This window comes from Xenia sp. Carnegie-2017, unplaced genomic scaffold (genome assembly GCF_021976095.1).
Source record: "Xenia sp. Carnegie-2017 unplaced genomic scaffold, XeniaSp_v1 HiC_scaffold_14, whole genome shotgun sequence".
In the NCBI taxonomy this organism is placed as follows: Eukaryota; Metazoa; Cnidaria; class Anthozoa; order Malacalcyonacea; family Xeniidae; genus Xenia; species Xenia sp. Carnegie-2017.
Genome location: NW_025813447.1, coordinates 2,096,983 through 2,112,953, shown reverse-complemented (window position 1 = coordinate 2,112,953; position 15,971 = coordinate 2,096,983). Strand labels below are relative to the sequence as shown.

At 36.2% G+C, this 15,971-nt stretch overlaps 2 protein-coding genes and 1 long non-coding RNA gene across 4 annotated transcripts; all 3 read left to right on the top strand.

Annotated features, from left to right (window-relative positions):
* The first annotated feature begins 2,906 nt into the window (after positions 1-2,906).
* Positions 2,907-5,303, top strand: LOC124434725 (DNA-binding protein P3A2-like). 2 transcript variants are annotated; one of them, XM_046984623.1, is made up of 3 exons: positions 2,907-3,081; positions 3,626-4,060; positions 4,136-5,303. In XM_046984623.1, exons 2-3 carry the CDS (start codon positions 3,632-3,634, stop codon positions 5,165-5,167), a joined length of 1,461 nt encoding a protein of 486 aa, XP_046840579.1. In that variant the 5' UTR covers positions 2,907-3,081; positions 3,626-3,631; the 3' UTR covers positions 5,168-5,303. The 2 variants fall into 2 exon arrangements, with proteins under 2 accessions (XP_046840579.1, XP_046840578.1); XM_046984622.1 differs by having other exon boundaries at positions 3,076-3,245.
* A 738-nt stretch (positions 5,304-6,041) lies between these two features.
* Positions 6,042-7,547, top strand: LOC124434727. Its single transcript, XR_006944871.1, has 2 exons — positions 6,042-6,272; positions 6,905-7,547. It is a non-coding gene; the product is annotated as an uncharacterized LOC124434727 (long non-coding RNA).
* A 2,100-nt stretch (positions 7,548-9,647) lies between these two features.
* On the top strand, positions 9,648-15,894 carry LOC124434194 (uncharacterized protein DDB_G0290301-like). Its single transcript, XM_046984073.1, has 6 exons — positions 9,648-9,720; positions 9,841-9,970; positions 10,699-12,053; positions 12,124-14,670; positions 14,712-15,082; positions 15,571-15,894. Exons 3-6 carry the CDS (start codon positions 10,714-10,716, stop codon positions 15,732-15,734), a joined length of 4,422 nt encoding a protein of 1,473 aa, XP_046840029.1. The 5' UTR covers positions 9,648-9,720; positions 9,841-9,970; positions 10,699-10,713; the 3' UTR covers positions 15,735-15,894.
* The last annotated feature ends 77 nt before the right edge of the window (positions 15,895-15,971 follow it).

The window sequence follows — 15,971 nt, the reverse complement described above, 5'->3', positions numbered from 1 at the left end:
CCCAGTATATATGATTTTCATTAATGAATGGTTTCTTGAAAATATTAGATTTTTTTCTAGAGCAAGTCAAGGAGATCATGCGCATTCCTGGCACTATAGATGATCGCATATGAACTCGCGACAAAGGATTGTGAATGTTGTGAGAAATTCCACTTGTTGCCTGTTGAATTAAAGAGCACGACATAGGAAAATAAAGACGTTGGACCTTGTTGTTTAATGAAGAACTAACAATCATGTACCACCATCTGTACCTAAATGAACATGTACCTGCATCTTTCTGCTACTCCACCCTCAAAATTGTAGACCCATCTGCAACGTTTCCTCGACTTTCTCGTTGGTTGAGAATAGCTATTTCATCGTATTCAGGGATGTATAGTCTTTTCATTATTTTATATAACAGTCTAGCATAGAAACCTTTAAGTGTTTACGCAATTATTATTTCAAATTCTCCCGGTTTCCCATTTCGAAGACAGTCTAACACCTCAAGAAAATTGAAACACTAAAGTTTTCGTTTGGTTCGACATAGCTACATTTCATTTGTTATGTAACAGGAGTAATCAAGATCGTTTAAGCCACTCCTAAGGATAATCTAGGATACTTGTCTGTGAATGTCTGGAAAACACTTTTGCGCATGCTCAAGATCGTCGGGATCAACAAAATCGGTCTTAAAACTTCAAATTGTTGCAAAACATGCAAAATTTCTAAAAATTTGTTCATAATTTAACTTTCAAAAAATTTTGTTTTCGGTCGGAAGGTTTTTCACCACATTTTATGGTTTTCCTTCCATTTCGTTTTGTCGTAAAAAAATAGTGTCCATGTTTTGGGGCCAAATATTTTTGTTTATGTTAGATCAAGTGCAGTAAAAAACGAGTTTGTAATGGTTGAAACTTTTGATCATTGAAATGAGAAAATTTTAACTTTTCAGTTTCAAAGAATTTGATTGAAAAAACGTTGAGATATTACCGTGCTAAGTATGTTGGTTTGATTTTATTTAAATTTAAATGTTGGGCCTCTGGGTTAGTATCCCAGAACACTATTTGAATATCAAACGATTGCTTCCAAGGCATGCGCAGCGATCACTTATATTGAATACGAGTTACTGGATACACGTTTCATGTTTTCAACAATCAAATATCGAAGCCAGTGCTTAGCTCGCCAGCCAATGTACTTCTGCTATCAATATTTTTCTGTTCCCCATTGCAAAAACAATAGCTTTCTAAACAGATGAATAATGTTAATTGATGATCGTAAATTTACATAGCTAGTAGAACGAAAACACGTGGGAAGGCATCTTTCGGTCTTTATGTGTCGTAAGTCGATAGCATGTTATGTAACAGCTGGGCGATAAAATCAAGCCTCGGAAATAATATCAGTCGCGTCTTGGACGAGTGATCAATCTAAGCTGTACCGATTTTGAAGTTGAAACTTCTTTTTTAGACAGAAATATAAGTTGCTAATGGCAAAACTTCTATCTTATTTTCGTATGAAGCTTCCTGAACATGTCTGGAACATCTTAGTTCTTCAAAGTAATTGTTTGTTCAAGGCGTTGCAATGTTTGTATTCCAAATTAAAAGACAAAATTTAATGTTTTTTTTTCTCATTAAAATTTAATGATCATTACTTTGTATGCATAGTAACATGTTTTCGAGTGCCGAATTTGAAAAAACGTGCACGATTGAGTTTTCTAAAGACAATTATTGCCGCTAATAATATACTTTGATATATTTGGCAAAAACGCCGTTCACCTTGGTCTTGCTTCGTAACTCTTTATCGCCACAGAAAGTCTTGTTGCGGAGCCCAACTTTGAAAATATTCACCCCCAAAAAAGTACGTTTTGCGTTTTTATTCTTTGGATTCTTTTGAATTCTTGAATTGCACACAAATGCAATTGTGAAAATCCGATTGTATGCTTCAACGGTTTACTGACAACTGCCCCATGTTTGAATTGATAAGAAGCTTGTTTGGATTTAACTTCTTTTTAGGCATTCAGATTACGATATTTACTATGCAATTAAACTTGTATTATTTACTCCTAGTATTACTCTTTTACAGTTTAACACTTTTTTACTACACTTCTAGTATTACACTGTAAGTTCTACACTTTTTCACTTTTAGTATTACACTGTCATTTTATTTGTAGTATTTACTTTGCCAGAGCACTCTTTGTAGGGGAGATGCAGCTTTTTCTTTGTAGTGGAATTACAGCTTCTCTAAAGTGCAATAAATTACATCTTTTGCAGTGAATTACAGATAAACTGGTAAACTATTAATGCAGTTATATAATGTGTTTTGTTCATCTTTAAATATATCTAACGCCAGAAGTATGTTCAGTGCGTCATAGTTGCATGGACACTGTAAACATGGTTACAATGCTGACTAATTTTCTCAGTGCGTTTGTCGAAGAGCCAATTAAATACGCTGTTTAACCAGTTCTCAAAGGACTGTATAGTGTATGAAACCCTAGAACTTTTAAATAAGGTATAATTTGTGAGACTAGTTGCGTGCTGTAATGTAAAAAATTTCCTAATGATATTTGATAATTGCTATAATTCAAAAACCACGACAATTAAAATATATGAACAAGAAGCAGATTCCGAAGAATAACGGCATCATAAAATTCAATATTTGAAACATGAGACGTAAAATTGAGTGTAAATTTTCGATTCAGACACAAAATTTTACACCCAGTTTTACTCTCTTGTTTTGAATTCAAATATTGAATTTCAAGATGTCTATTTTCTTCGGGTCTGCTTCCTTTTATATTAATTTAATGAAGGTTGTCAAGTCATTTGTTTTCAATACAAGAATGTTTTCTCAACACCTGCTGTCATTTTTAATTTCCTTGTGACGTGTGGCATACTAATTGTCATACTAATGTTACCAATGAAATACGATTACCTGTTGAAGGGGCTGGCTTGTACACCCTCTTACAGAACGACGAGAAACACGAGAAGGCGTGCGTAGTGAAGCCTTTTCGGAATCACGGAGCAGAAGAAAAGCAAATTTGCCATCGCGCAACTCAAGAAATTAGAGCTGTCTGCGCACAGTCAGAAAACATAAAGTCTTCCCAACAAACTGGAAGTAAGTGACTTATGTAGCCATTACTACTTACTTGATTTTGCTGTAAATATAGTCGTGCCAAGACAACGCTTTATAATCGCAAGTGCAGGTGGTTTAGTTTTACGAAGTAAAGATGAATCTTGTCGAAACGAAACTAATTTTTTTCTCGATTTTGACAATAAATGGTAAGATTATTGTTTGGGCAACTAATGTGGATATGTTACATATAAAATGCGATATTAAGATGCGAATGAACGTTTGATGTATGTCGAAATTGGTATAGACTACTACTGTTTACTGTTAATGCGATTCACTGTCCGGCAGCCATGACGTGTATTGACATACGATTATTTAAAACATTGCTATTTTATTGTCTCACCGGTCAGAAAGACTTCAAGGAGACAGTATTAGTTATAAATTGCGTCAGTTGAAGAAATAAATGCTTGCAAATCTATAAAATCGTCAGGCCAATTTTTTTTATTTTATATTGTTATATGTGGCAAACAAAGTCACGTACGTTGCATCTTTCATCACCTTAATTTGTTTGTTATGACTCTTATTTCAGGGCGACATGGCACATGTTGGTCATGTGGTTAGCATGCATCATGATGGTTCGCACTCTCCTGAAATAGTCACCATGCATGAAACCGCAGATCATTTTCAGAATATCCCTCAGGATACATCAACAATGTCAGAACCATCATCACCTGAATCGGCTACATTCGATGACTCAGATCTTTTGAATTCCTCTGTAACAGATGTTGTAACCAATCAACTTGCAGCGGCCGGTCCAATTGGTGTTGCAGCTGCCGCAGCTGTTGCAACTGGCCGAAAGAGAAAACGACCGCATTCTTTTGAAACAAATCCCTCTATCCGCAAACGTCAACAAACAAGGTTGCTTCGAAAACTGAAAGGAACAGTTGATGAGTATGCAACACGTGTCGGTCAGCAAGCTGTTGTTGTTTGTGCATGCCCTGGGCGACCAAATCCATTATTCAAGGTAATCTTATATTTGGGACTTTGTGTTTTGTATGATGGATTTTGAAATGCCTTCAATAGTTTTTCATAATTTCAGGTATTTGGGGCAGCACCACTGGAAAATTGTGTGAAAAGCCTTAAACCTCACATCTTGCAAAGTCTCGAGGCAGCCTTAGCACAACAAACACCCACGCCTAGTCAAGACAATACAGGGCTACACGAGTTGCCACCTTTATATATTGATGGCATACCAACACCAGTGGACAAGATGACTCAAGCTCAACTTAGAGCATTCATCCCATTGATGTTGAAGTATTCAACTGGTCGGGGAAAACCTGGTTGGGGTAGGGATGCGACTAAACCTCCTTGGTGGCCTGGGGAGATCCCATGGCAGAATGTCCGTAGCGATACACGCTCAGAAGAACAGAAAGCAAAGCTTTCTTGGACAAATGCTCTCAAAATGATTGTAAAGAATTGTTATGAATATCATGGCCGTTCTGACCTACTACCCGATTTTCAAGATGCTGATGCTTTCTCTGGTGTACAAAGTACACATCCAATTGTGCATACACTAACTAATGCTGATGGCACCCTTTCACTGGTGCAAGTAGATGCAAATGGTGCTATTGTTGGTTCATATACTGATAACTCAACCCAGGCTGAGTCAACTCAAGCAGTTGCTACCCTCTCTGAGGTATCGGCAACAACTCAGGGTGCTCCAGTTTCAATAAGTATCAGTGAGATGTCTCAGGGGGAGGCGGCTGCCCAAGCTGCAGTTGCTACCCTTGCTGAGGCAACATTATCGGATGGTGGGCAGCTAGTGATACCAGAACACACAGCTTCAGCTTTAGCTAGTGTTGGTAATTCTGCCTTGAATACATCGACCATGGTGACCATACCAGTTCATGCCGCGGCAGCCATGATGCAGATCCAAAACAACCAACTGGGTAATGGTCAAACACAATACATCACGACCAGCGTGCCACAGGTTGCTATGGCACCCCATACAAATCTTCATACCGTAAACTCTGCTCAAAACATTCAAACACAACTAGCTGAATCTTCAGGTAGTGAAAACACTGTTCCTGGTGCTAGTCAGGCTGTGGAGGTTGTCACCTATTCCTCTTAGTTTGATGGTAGTTTGTCTATGTGTTGTAAAGCATTTGTGTTTATTAGTTTTTGTTTGATTTTAACAAATAGAGAAACAGCATTGAGACTTTCTTGTATTATTGTTCGACTTTATTAAATAGAGAAACAACATTGCATCTTTCTTGTATGATTGTTTGATTTCAGTAAATAGTGAAACAATAAGGGGACTTTCTTGTACGTTATTGTACAGTCAAACAAAGATTTTCCAACTGAAAAAATACTACCCTGAAGTTTTCACAAGCTTTAACTTAAATCAGATGCAATTTTTTATCACAATTTAAACTTTAAATTTGCCTTTAATAGGAAGTACTTTTTATCGCAATATAAACTTTAATGCAATAATTTATTTTTTATATAATAATAACTGTGATTATTCGATTTATTAGAGTCTTTAAAATTAGCGATGAAGATGTTTAATGATTTTAACTCATGCTGAACTTTAATATGGTTTCAAAGATGGTGATTTTAGTCAGTTTACTGCAAGTCATCACCATATTTTCTTTTGGTTCCAAATTCAAATACTAAGGGAGTATTTCTGAGTTATGAGTCAATTCAAATGCTAAGAGAGTATTTCTGCTTGTTAATAAATGTTAGGAACATTTTTGTTGATCAGGGATAAGTTTACGGGGGGAGAGCAGGAGGGGTGCTAACTAAATTCTCTTAAAATATGAAATTACCCAGAAATTAGGCATAAACTTTTGTGATTTATGCTTATGGAGCGCACTTTCAAGAAATATATCCCAGTCATGGCACAAAAGTGACAAAATTGAACAAAGTAGCCACTTAAACAAAGTAGCCACTAGCCACCAACATTTAATCCAAACGGACCTCCCCGTACAAATCATCATGGTCCTGGGAGCTGAATGTTGACATTGTCATTGTTGTAGAGATTAGAGAAGTTTACCGCCGTTGTCTTGGTTTTGTTTTGAAAGTTGTACTTATCCATCGTGCGCTCACATAGTAAACTGTATTCGTGAAACGCTTCATTAAAAGTTCTTGCTCGTTAATGTACTAGTCGACTAGATCGAACCTTGAGTGCATCTTTCTTGGCATTGGAGAATGATTGAATTAGCTCTTTAAAAATGGTAGGAGTTAATCTTTTCTTTTGTAAATATTGTTTTTGAGTAGAAGTGGTGTTTCGAAATAATGAAATGAGTGGCTATGCATTCATGACATGTTTGTAAATGTAGATCGTCCAGGTTGGTATAGTCCTGAGAAGGACTGTTTTTGCTGTTGTTGACTGTTGTTGTTGACTGGACGATCTACATTTACAAACATGTAACGATCCCCCGGGTTCAAACCATTTACTTTATGCATTCATGATTTAGTTATCAAATAGCCAAGTTCATTTGTGTAAGAATTAGCTTTGTGTTATCTTAGAAATGTTTGGAAACGTTTTTTGATGTATGATGGTATTGATAAAAATAATATGTTGCAGGAGCTTTGAGAGCTGTTAAAAGTTGTTGGGTACTACATGCTTACTAAATTTTCACCCATAAGTTGATCTATTTAATTATTCTTATTGTCATAAACTATATATCTTGTTGTGTTTTCATTTAACCGCATCATGTCAGTTGAGTGAAAGGTTGTTTCCGTGATTTGAAAACATGCTCAGGCAAGAAGATAATTTTGTGGATGTCTGCACATCCAGACCTCTATGTTCCCCAATCTCCAAAGTTTTTGAATTGCACAATGTAATTCAAGTTTTTTTTACTAGCCGGATAAAAAGAAACCTTCCCACTCAGCGAAGGTGCCTGCCAAAAAAAGTGGTAGGAGCACTAGTCCATCGAAGAAGAAAGGCTCAAAGAAAGGTAAACGAAAAAAATCAAGGTCTCGCTCTTTATCCCCTCCTAAAACCAACATTGACCTCATGAGCAAACCAGCTATGGAGAATGCTTACTATATAGCCCATAATGCACCACAGTTCTTAGCCATGCGCGGGTTTGGTTGGCAGGGATCAACCGGTAAAACAAAAAAGAAAGGGAAGAAAAAGGGAAAAAAGAAGTAGTTGCTATCAGATTGATGCATTTCTTTGCACAACATTGTGTATGAGTGAAAAAAGTTATTTGTACTTTAGATTTTAAGAAAATTTCTATTAGATTTATAGATTATAGATTTTTATTGAAAACATGTTAGGTTTTATTGTTTGTTCTGCTGGTATTTGTTGTTTTGTATTGACAGTTCCACTTCAAGTACCTAATCGTAGGTTAATGAGCCATGTTATGGCATTATTTTTTATTAATATATTTCTGATAAACACATTTTTACATAAAAGAACATATGTAATATGATAGTTTTTAATGTATACAGAATTTATTCTAGAAACAATATATCTACTTTAAGTTGATATAAAGATAAAACTAAATTGTTTATTGATTTATCTTGCCTCACCACTCTCAATGTCACCAGGGCTAATCAGAACTTCAAAGCTAAGTAACACAAAGGGTCATCCTTTGTGATGACCTCTGATGGAATTTACCATCGACTTGGTGTTATGTTTTTCTAAGTGTTCACGTCAATGTGTACACCCAGAAGTAGTTTCAGTTATGAGATAAGTCGGAGAGGATTAGGAGATTGGTACTAGAAACATGGCACTCAAGCACATTGATTTACTTTGAATAGCTCAGGTGCTTGAGTCAATATGTGCTCATGCATGCGCAGAGTCTGTTGGCCTATGATTCTTTAAGCAAAAAAACTCTGAAATTTTGCAGTCTTTCATTAAGCAATTGTATTCTTAGCCAATCAAAAATGTTTTTTTATTATTTATCAATCGTTTTTGCTGTACAAGTGTTACAATTAAATTGGAACACCAAAGGCGCAGGTGTTGCAAGTTTGTTCGTGTTATGTCGACTTTGGATCATGGCACTGATTATAGCATAATTAATTTCTTTGTGAATCTAACGCTTTTATAGCTAGTGAACACTTAAATATTTACGTAAAGCGACCACACTTACAGTCCGTTTACACCACGGCAACAACGCGTAAACCCTTCAAAAACAATACAATGTAAACGAGACTGTAGAAAAACGCGTGCGCTTATATGAAGCGCGCAGCTGGATCTGTCCGTGCGTTGATTTATGCAACTTGAAAGCCCTGCATTGCATGAATTATGTAACTAAAATTTTGAAAACTATTCCCACTACCTCTCAGCCTCGTTTTTGTACTCATAATAAACGCGGTTTCCACAAGGGTGAGGTGGGTGGGTGGGTGAACGGGAATGGTTGTTGATCTCGTCTTGGTTTCTGCATGAGAGGCCCTTATAGATAACATTTCCCGCAGATGTATTGAAAATATATAGACATATAGCTAATAGTTTTACGGACTTAATAATTGTTCATTGGCTAGCGCGTCGGGTTGCCTCGCAATTTGAGGGCAACTTTCAACACCAAATTTATTGTCAAGCAGACAATTTTAAATAAAACAAAACAAAACAGATTCTGAAAAGACTAGTCTGACAATGTCTTTGGAATAAAGACAAAATATTACACAATCTGTTGTCTAAAACTCTTGTATCATCTTGAATATCAAGAAAACGAGACATCTGTTTTCGGAATCTCTTTTATTTTGTTTTAATTTATTATCGAAATGTAAATTTTGCACTAAACATGATTTATATATTCTGTTTGATTTATGTATAAATTTTCAATGTCTAGATTCGTTGTTAGAATAGTCAGTATTTATTTTTATGTACTACTTTTGTTCCATCAGTACGAAATGTTGTTCTCATTTGCCTCTTTTGGCGTTGCGCCTGCAGCTGGTTTTTGAATCTTATTCCTCAGTGATCGGTCCACGATGCACTGATTGTGTTGTCATTTCGATAATGACTTGTTAAAATCTAGTTACATTATCAAAAAGAAACTTTGGCATTTGTGAAACAGTGCTTCGTAGTATTTGTTTTGAAGTTTAAATTGTGGCTTTATGCTTTTAATATGTGTTCTGAATGATTAGTATAAATATGTGCAAGCTCGGCTCTTACGCATTGAAATATGAATTTATTTCTGAACCGGATACATTTGATTTAAAGCGTCAACTATGAAGGGATGCTCCTGTAACTCCACAATTCCAAACTTCATGAATTTTCTCATCAAGCAATCAAGTGACTTTTATTGATGTGGACTATGAAATTGCGCTAAGAGTCATTCAAAACGTCACCTGCAAATATTAGATGTAATCGTACTGAATGACTTCTAAATGTTCAGCTCATTCTCTATAAAAAATACAGAACACCTGCAGTATATAGAGTTGCTCGCCATTGGATGGTTCGAACGAGAACGGCACATCTAGGCTATGATTATGACTTCAACATCTACCCCATTTATTTTCAAATTTTTTCCTTAATTTGTTGCATGAATAACTTATGAACTTCAATTTATGTGGAACCCCAAATTCTATCTTTTCGCGCTCATACAAAGCGATGGGACAATTTTGCGGTCGAATTTTATCAACCATGGCTAGCGATTGTCAAATTTGAAACTTGTCGGCACAGTGCAAGATCTTTTTTTGGCATTCTTCAAGGTTCTTCCGACGTAGTAGGTCAGTTTGAAAACGTACTGTTTGTTTAATGTCGTCTTGAAGATTTCTTATATTCAATTAATTCGGTATATAGCTACTGTGCAACAATAGACTTGTGTTCTATTCTCATGTTTAATTTAGAGGATGTGTCCCACTCGAAAGCAGCCGTCAAAAGGTTAAATTGCAACATCTGGTCTGAGAAATGTGATGAAATAGTTTGTCCAAACTGTTGAAAGCCGCTGAAAATGGTTTGAATGAAAGAAAATTCGAGGTAAATGTTTCTCGTTGCTTAATTCGGTATTTTTGAACGCAGATCACGATAAATGATGATTTTTTTGAAAACGTGCACGGAACATGAGTTTTTTCCGTTTTTGCCATTTAAAAAAAAATCCTACGTGCAGTACGCAAGCAAAGCTGAAAATTTTTGTTTTTTGAAGCAGTCCTACCGAGAAAGCAATGTGTATTAAAATCTCTCCTGCTTGGATATCATTATAAATTAACGAGGTTTCTTTTGCGATTATCTTTGCGTACGCGCTCGCTGTTGTCCGATTTATGATCTTTGTCTTCATTTTGACTAATCTTCTTTGGGCATTTTCGATGATTTTATTTGTACATGAAAGCAAAGAGTATGATAATGGGTTGACTTGAGATCGAATTTAGGAAATAAATATGATTGCTGTATAAGGAAATTACGAAGAACGACTATTCAAAAATTTTTAAAGTCATTTGAACTGAACTCTTATAGCTATCTACATAAGATTCAAAAACATTACGTATGATCACTTTCAAATCGACTGATAATGGACTGTATATTTTATGGACTCTCCTTAAGTGTGAAAAAAACTGAAAGAAATTTACACAATACATGTAAATTCCATGTTTCTAATTTCACATGTTTTGTATAACAATTCAAAGTAACTGGCGAAAACAACAAAATACTAAGTAATCCAATATGAACGCTTTGCTAGGGATTTTGCACTAAAAATCATTCAATTTTAGAAGATCAAGACTAATATGTTCACTCCCCGCGGCTACAAAGCGTTGCCACAAGAAGATACCTCACAGGAGGAAGAAGAGCTTTTAAATGACCACAAAAACAGCATACTTAAAAGGAGTTATGACAAACGAAAAACATGGCGTGATTTAAGGCATACGACGGATATGTCGAGCCCGCAAACGTCGAGGGAAAATGAGGAAGGCGCTAGCAACAATCAATCAAGGCCGAAGGATTCCTTGAAAGTAGAACCGACGAAAGAAAAGCGAGCAAAGCGGAGTGTAAGATTTGCGTCTCGTAGCTTGGAAGATAAACAAGAGACCATATCGAACTCAAGACGTTTCTGTTTTGTCATATCATTGATGATCTGTACCTTAACTATATTTGTGTTTGCTTTCACAGTGCCATGTGAAGACTCTTCGTGTAACGTCGCCAATATGATAGAAAATGTTAAGCGGAATTTAGGATATCTTCACAAGAATTGGACCGTATCGTTGGACGGTTATTATACCGGAATAGGGTTTCTTTTGCCTGTCAATAAAACTCGGGCAATAGTTGTCAGTTTTAACGATGAAAGACGAATGAAAGTTAATAAGAATGCAAGAGAGTCGGGCCTTGTTTGCATGCATGAAAACAATGGGCAAAAATTATGGTTGTACAATGCGTCCGATGTCTTGAGATTAATTGAATGTCGAAATGACGGAGGATTCGAGACTTGTCTTATACTAAGCTCGTTTGGCCGTTTGCAGTTGATTAATCCCAGCAAAAACGAGATCATTTGGTCGACACGTATCTTAATTGGATCTCTATTACCCAGTGTATTTCTTGTCATCAACGATTGTGACGGTGATAAAGGAAGAGATATACTACTTAGCTATGACCGTTTCAACGCAACGTGTCAACGCGAAAACATCGAGATGTCCTGTAAACATCCGGGTATTTTGCAGCTTATATCAGGTGGTACAGGCTACCCAATCGGTAGTAGTTTGAATATTCCTCAAAACCATCTTATCAAGCGGGTTTCGTTTCATTCTTCAAAAACATCAGAGCATTTGATTTTTGTGTTGATGGTCGGTGACAAAGGTCACGTCAAGGTGATTTCCATTCAAGATCTTTATCGCAAAATTCTGGACGGCAAACATGGCGAGACACCGCATTTGTTCGATGAAGCAACGAGCGTTGGTGTTTCTGATGTTGTATCGGCCAAGCACGAGCCCGTTGTGACAGATCTGAATGAGGATTCCGTGCAAGATATTGTGCTGGTTACTGTGGCCGGAAATAGACATTCGTTGACTGCGGTGGATGGCGGGAAGCTCAAGAAGATGTGGAAAATTGATTTCAGATCGAGAAAAATGCTAAAGTAAGTTGCTTTAAATGTTTCGTGTTATTTCCTATGCAATTTTTCTTTGTTTCCCTTTCCATTTGTATAGTCAACCCGTGATTGGACATTTCAATGATGACAAAGTCCCGGATATTCTAGTCATTCTCCAGGATTCTCTGTTGTCCATGTTTAACCAGTCGTTGGTGCAGGTTCTTGACGGTCAAAATGGCGACATTCTTTGGAGCAGTAAACTGCGCCTTGTGAAAAACACAACACCGTTGTCGGCGAGTGTTGGATATAAAAGTGATGTCTTTTATCTGTGGATAGAGAAGCAAAATAATCGCAGATATAGAAAAATATTCCCTACAAGAGCGAGCAAATCAAAGAAAGTAGCAACTACTTCATTTGACGATGTTTTTAAAAAGCAGAACGTGAGTGAGCATGCGCGTCATCGTCGCTCACCACATGCGATCAAGTCACGCTCAAAAACCTCATCACCTCCGCGGATGGTTGTTAAGGAGTTCGACTCCTTTATCGATAAGGCTTTTGCAAATGATTTGAGAAACCTTTCCAGCAAAAAATTACTCCAGAAAGATGGTGTTATGCCAAACGAAAAATCTGAATCGCTTTTGGAAATCAAGAAAAACACTCACAATGTACTTGAAGATATTTTAAAAAATGAAAGAGAAGCAACTTTTAGTGTGTCGAGTCTTCAAAAACTCGAACCAACTAAGGTTCCTGGCGCTGCATCAAATCTACAAACCTTGTCAAATGATGCTATTCTCCAGTCCACTGTCAAATATCCAGGTACACAAAAATTGCATGGACCGTTAATAAATTTTTTAAATAGCAGAACCTCTGTCCACAATGAATCAACGAAGGACATACTTGCTTCGCCAACTAATTTTTTGAATGACAAGGAGAGTTCAGAAAGCTACAAGGATATTTCTGCAACGTCTGCTACCCGTATGAATCAAGATTGGAGACCCATAGTTAACGAGACGACGGACACCGGTTCAATTAGCAGTCAAATGCGACTTTTAACTGAGAAAATTGACAAGAAATTGATAAAGAGCAGCAACAGCACAACAATACTTACAAACGACACTCACAAACAGTCCATGAGGGATATTGTGCAAAGGCAGCCGAGTAAAAGAAGAGGCGAACAAAATAAACAGAATTCCAGCAGCGAAAGCAAAACAGCAAAAGTTAGCTATCGGCAAAAGAGTCCTTATCATTTTATCGTCTTCAATATCAGCAAGATGAGTGAATTTCGTAAGAGAGAAAAAGAATTGAACATCAGCATCATAGGCAAGGAAAAAACGGCAGTTCTCGAAAAAACTGAGCGAGAAGTTAGTCCCTCACTACGTATGAACGTGAGCGGTTTAGAGAGCAGCAAGAAAGCGAGTGACTTTTCCCCCCTTCATTTAATTAAAAGTGGAGGTTGGACCAACGAAACTAAGATCAATGATAATGATGAACATGATCTCAATAAAAATGGTCATTTTGATCGAAATTTGTCACACAGGTTTAGTGAAAACACGTCTTTACAAAGTCCTGAATTTAAAGGTAACTATTCCATGGATCATGTGAAGAAAGACTCGATTGGATCGAATCAAAGCGCTCTTTTAAACATTTCGTACGTTGACCAAGCAAATGTAAGCTCTGTGTATGAAGATAGTGAAGAAAGGAAAAAAATATTGGAAGTAAATGTTCAAGATAAAAATATTAGTGAAGTCGAAATAGTACCCGCAAAAAAAGCCTTCAATGGTACCATCGGAAACACCCGTGACAGCATCGGAGATTTTGTTCATACTTATAACACAACAAAAACAACTATTTCCAGTGTAGTTCTAAAAGCTCTATTATCAAATACTTCTAAAAACAAGAAAACGTCTCTCTCCTCCAGTTCCTTACTTGGTAGAGTTTTGAGTCGCGGTATTTCTGTTCTAAAACCTGCAAGTTTTGAGGAAAATGTTACCGATGTCGGGTTAAATGTAAACATTAAGAAGGAAACTTTGGGGAAAAGAAAAGATTTTAACGCGAAAAACAAATGGACGCGTTTTGACAAGAATGTTACTTCACTATCAACAGAAAGGGTAGAGCAAAATCAGCAATCACAAAATAATGAACTGCGTGCACTAGAACTAGGTCAGCAAGAGCAAGAAAAGAACAACGAAGGACAACGAAAAGAAGAAATGGCAAAAATAAACCCTTTAGGAATTCAACAACGACAACATGTACAGCAGAAGCAACAAGAACAACAAGGAATAAGACAATTGCAAGATGTAGAACAAGTACAACGAGAAAAACAACATGTAAAGCAGCAACAGCAAAACTTAATGCAACAACAGCAACACCAAAAACATGCAATGAAACAGCAAGAAGAACAAGAACAACAAGCCATGATACAACAGCAAAATGTAAACCGACAACAACAAGAACAGCAAGGAGTGCGACAATTGCAAAATGCGAAGCAACAACGACGTGAACAGGATCAAAAAGAAATGAAAAAACAGCAAAATGAAAATCATAAAGAGGAAGAAGGACAAGAGAGCAAAGTTAAAAAAAGCAACGTGAACACAATGAAAAACAAGCGACGCCACAACAACAACAACAACATCTTCAAGAACAACAAAAACATGAAAGACATCAACAAGAACACAGCATAAAACAAGAGCAACAAAAACATGAAAGACATCAACAAAAACTCAGCAAAAAACAAGAACAACAAAAACATGAAAGACATCAACAAGAACACAGCAAAAAAAAACAAGAACAACAATACTCGCATCAAATACATCACCATGACAGACAAAAACTAGAAAGCAACAATAAACACACAAAGAAGCAGTTTGCGACGAGGCTAAAATTAACGACCAAAGCGTTTCCTACTTCCGTATTTAAAATAACAGAAAAACAAATGAAAATGAACACAGCAGAACAAAAGCACGATTCCTTGTCATCGGAAGGATTTCAATTAGCGCTTATTGCAATATTTCCCAACAGCCCAATGAATTCATTTTCCATTGTGTCAGAAGAGAAAGGCATCAAAGGAAAAACTGGAGGTATCGTTGCCGTGTAAAGTTAATTTATATATTTCCAGTTTGGCAATAATTGATTTATTTAATCGATATTGTGAATGGAAAACTTTTCTACTGACGATTAAGAAATGAGAGATGCTTTCTGTAGTGGTAGCTATCGAACTAGAGTACAAACGAATTTTTGACAAGTTTGAACTGTTCTTATTTTAAGCACGCTAAACTTTTGCTTCTGCTCTTCTTTTTAATCTCTTTAAACTTTTGGTAAATTTCTCAACCAACGATTAAGAAACGAGAACTGTTTTCTGATGGAATTATTATCGAATAAAGTACAAACAAATTTCGACAAGTTTTGAGCTTTCAAGAATTTGGTTGGTTTTTGAGCTTTCAAGGATCGAGTGCATGTATATATTTTAATACTTTTGATTAATCGATTGTATTAATTCATGTTTCAGTGTAACCAATAAAACCATATCTGCTTTTTTATAAGGTATAACTATTATTGTGTTTTATAGGCGATACTCTATGGCCGAAGCTTGTTTCCAATACCCTTGTCCGCGACGTGGACAGTGAGGGATTTGCAGAGATAATCTACGTCGTTAATTACGGCGATAAGGCACAAAGTACAATGGAGATGAAAGTAAAAAAATTCAGCTTTAAAATTGACACAAACAAATGAAATTTTTAAGTACTGTGTTTGTATCAATAGCTACAGTTTATCTAAATGTTTGTTGTGTTAACTCGCTCCACATTTTCTTCTTTATGATTTATTTATTTAATGATAAAAATGGTACAACTTTTATAACTACAGCATACAAATATAAAAAAGTTAACTAAAATCAATGTTTAAAATATCCATGATAGTTTTCAAATTACTAGCTTGAAAAAGAAAAAGAAAGAAAAAAAAGAAAAGGGA

What these genes read in the sequence shown, in the direction of transcription:
- LOC124434725 (XM_046984622.1), top strand. An exon ending in GACCAAATCCATTATTCAAG is followed by an intron (nt 4,061 to 4,135) that starts GTAATCTTATAT and finishes TCATAATTTCAG; the next exon opens with GTATTTGGGGCAGCACCACT.
- LOC124434194 (XM_046984073.1), top strand. Translation starts at nt 10,714, where the DNA reads ATGTTCACTCCCCGCGGCTACAAAGCGTTGCCACAAGAAGATACCTCA. An exon ending in AGATCGAGAAAAATGCTAAA is followed by an intron (nt 12,054 to 12,123) that starts GTAAGTTGCTTT and finishes CCATTTGTATAG; the next exon opens with TCAACCCGTGATTGGACATT. An exon ending in AAAAACATGAAAGACATCAA is followed by an intron (nt 14,671 to 14,711) that starts CAAGAACACAGC and finishes AAAACATGAAAG; the next exon opens with ACATCAACAAAAACTCAGCA.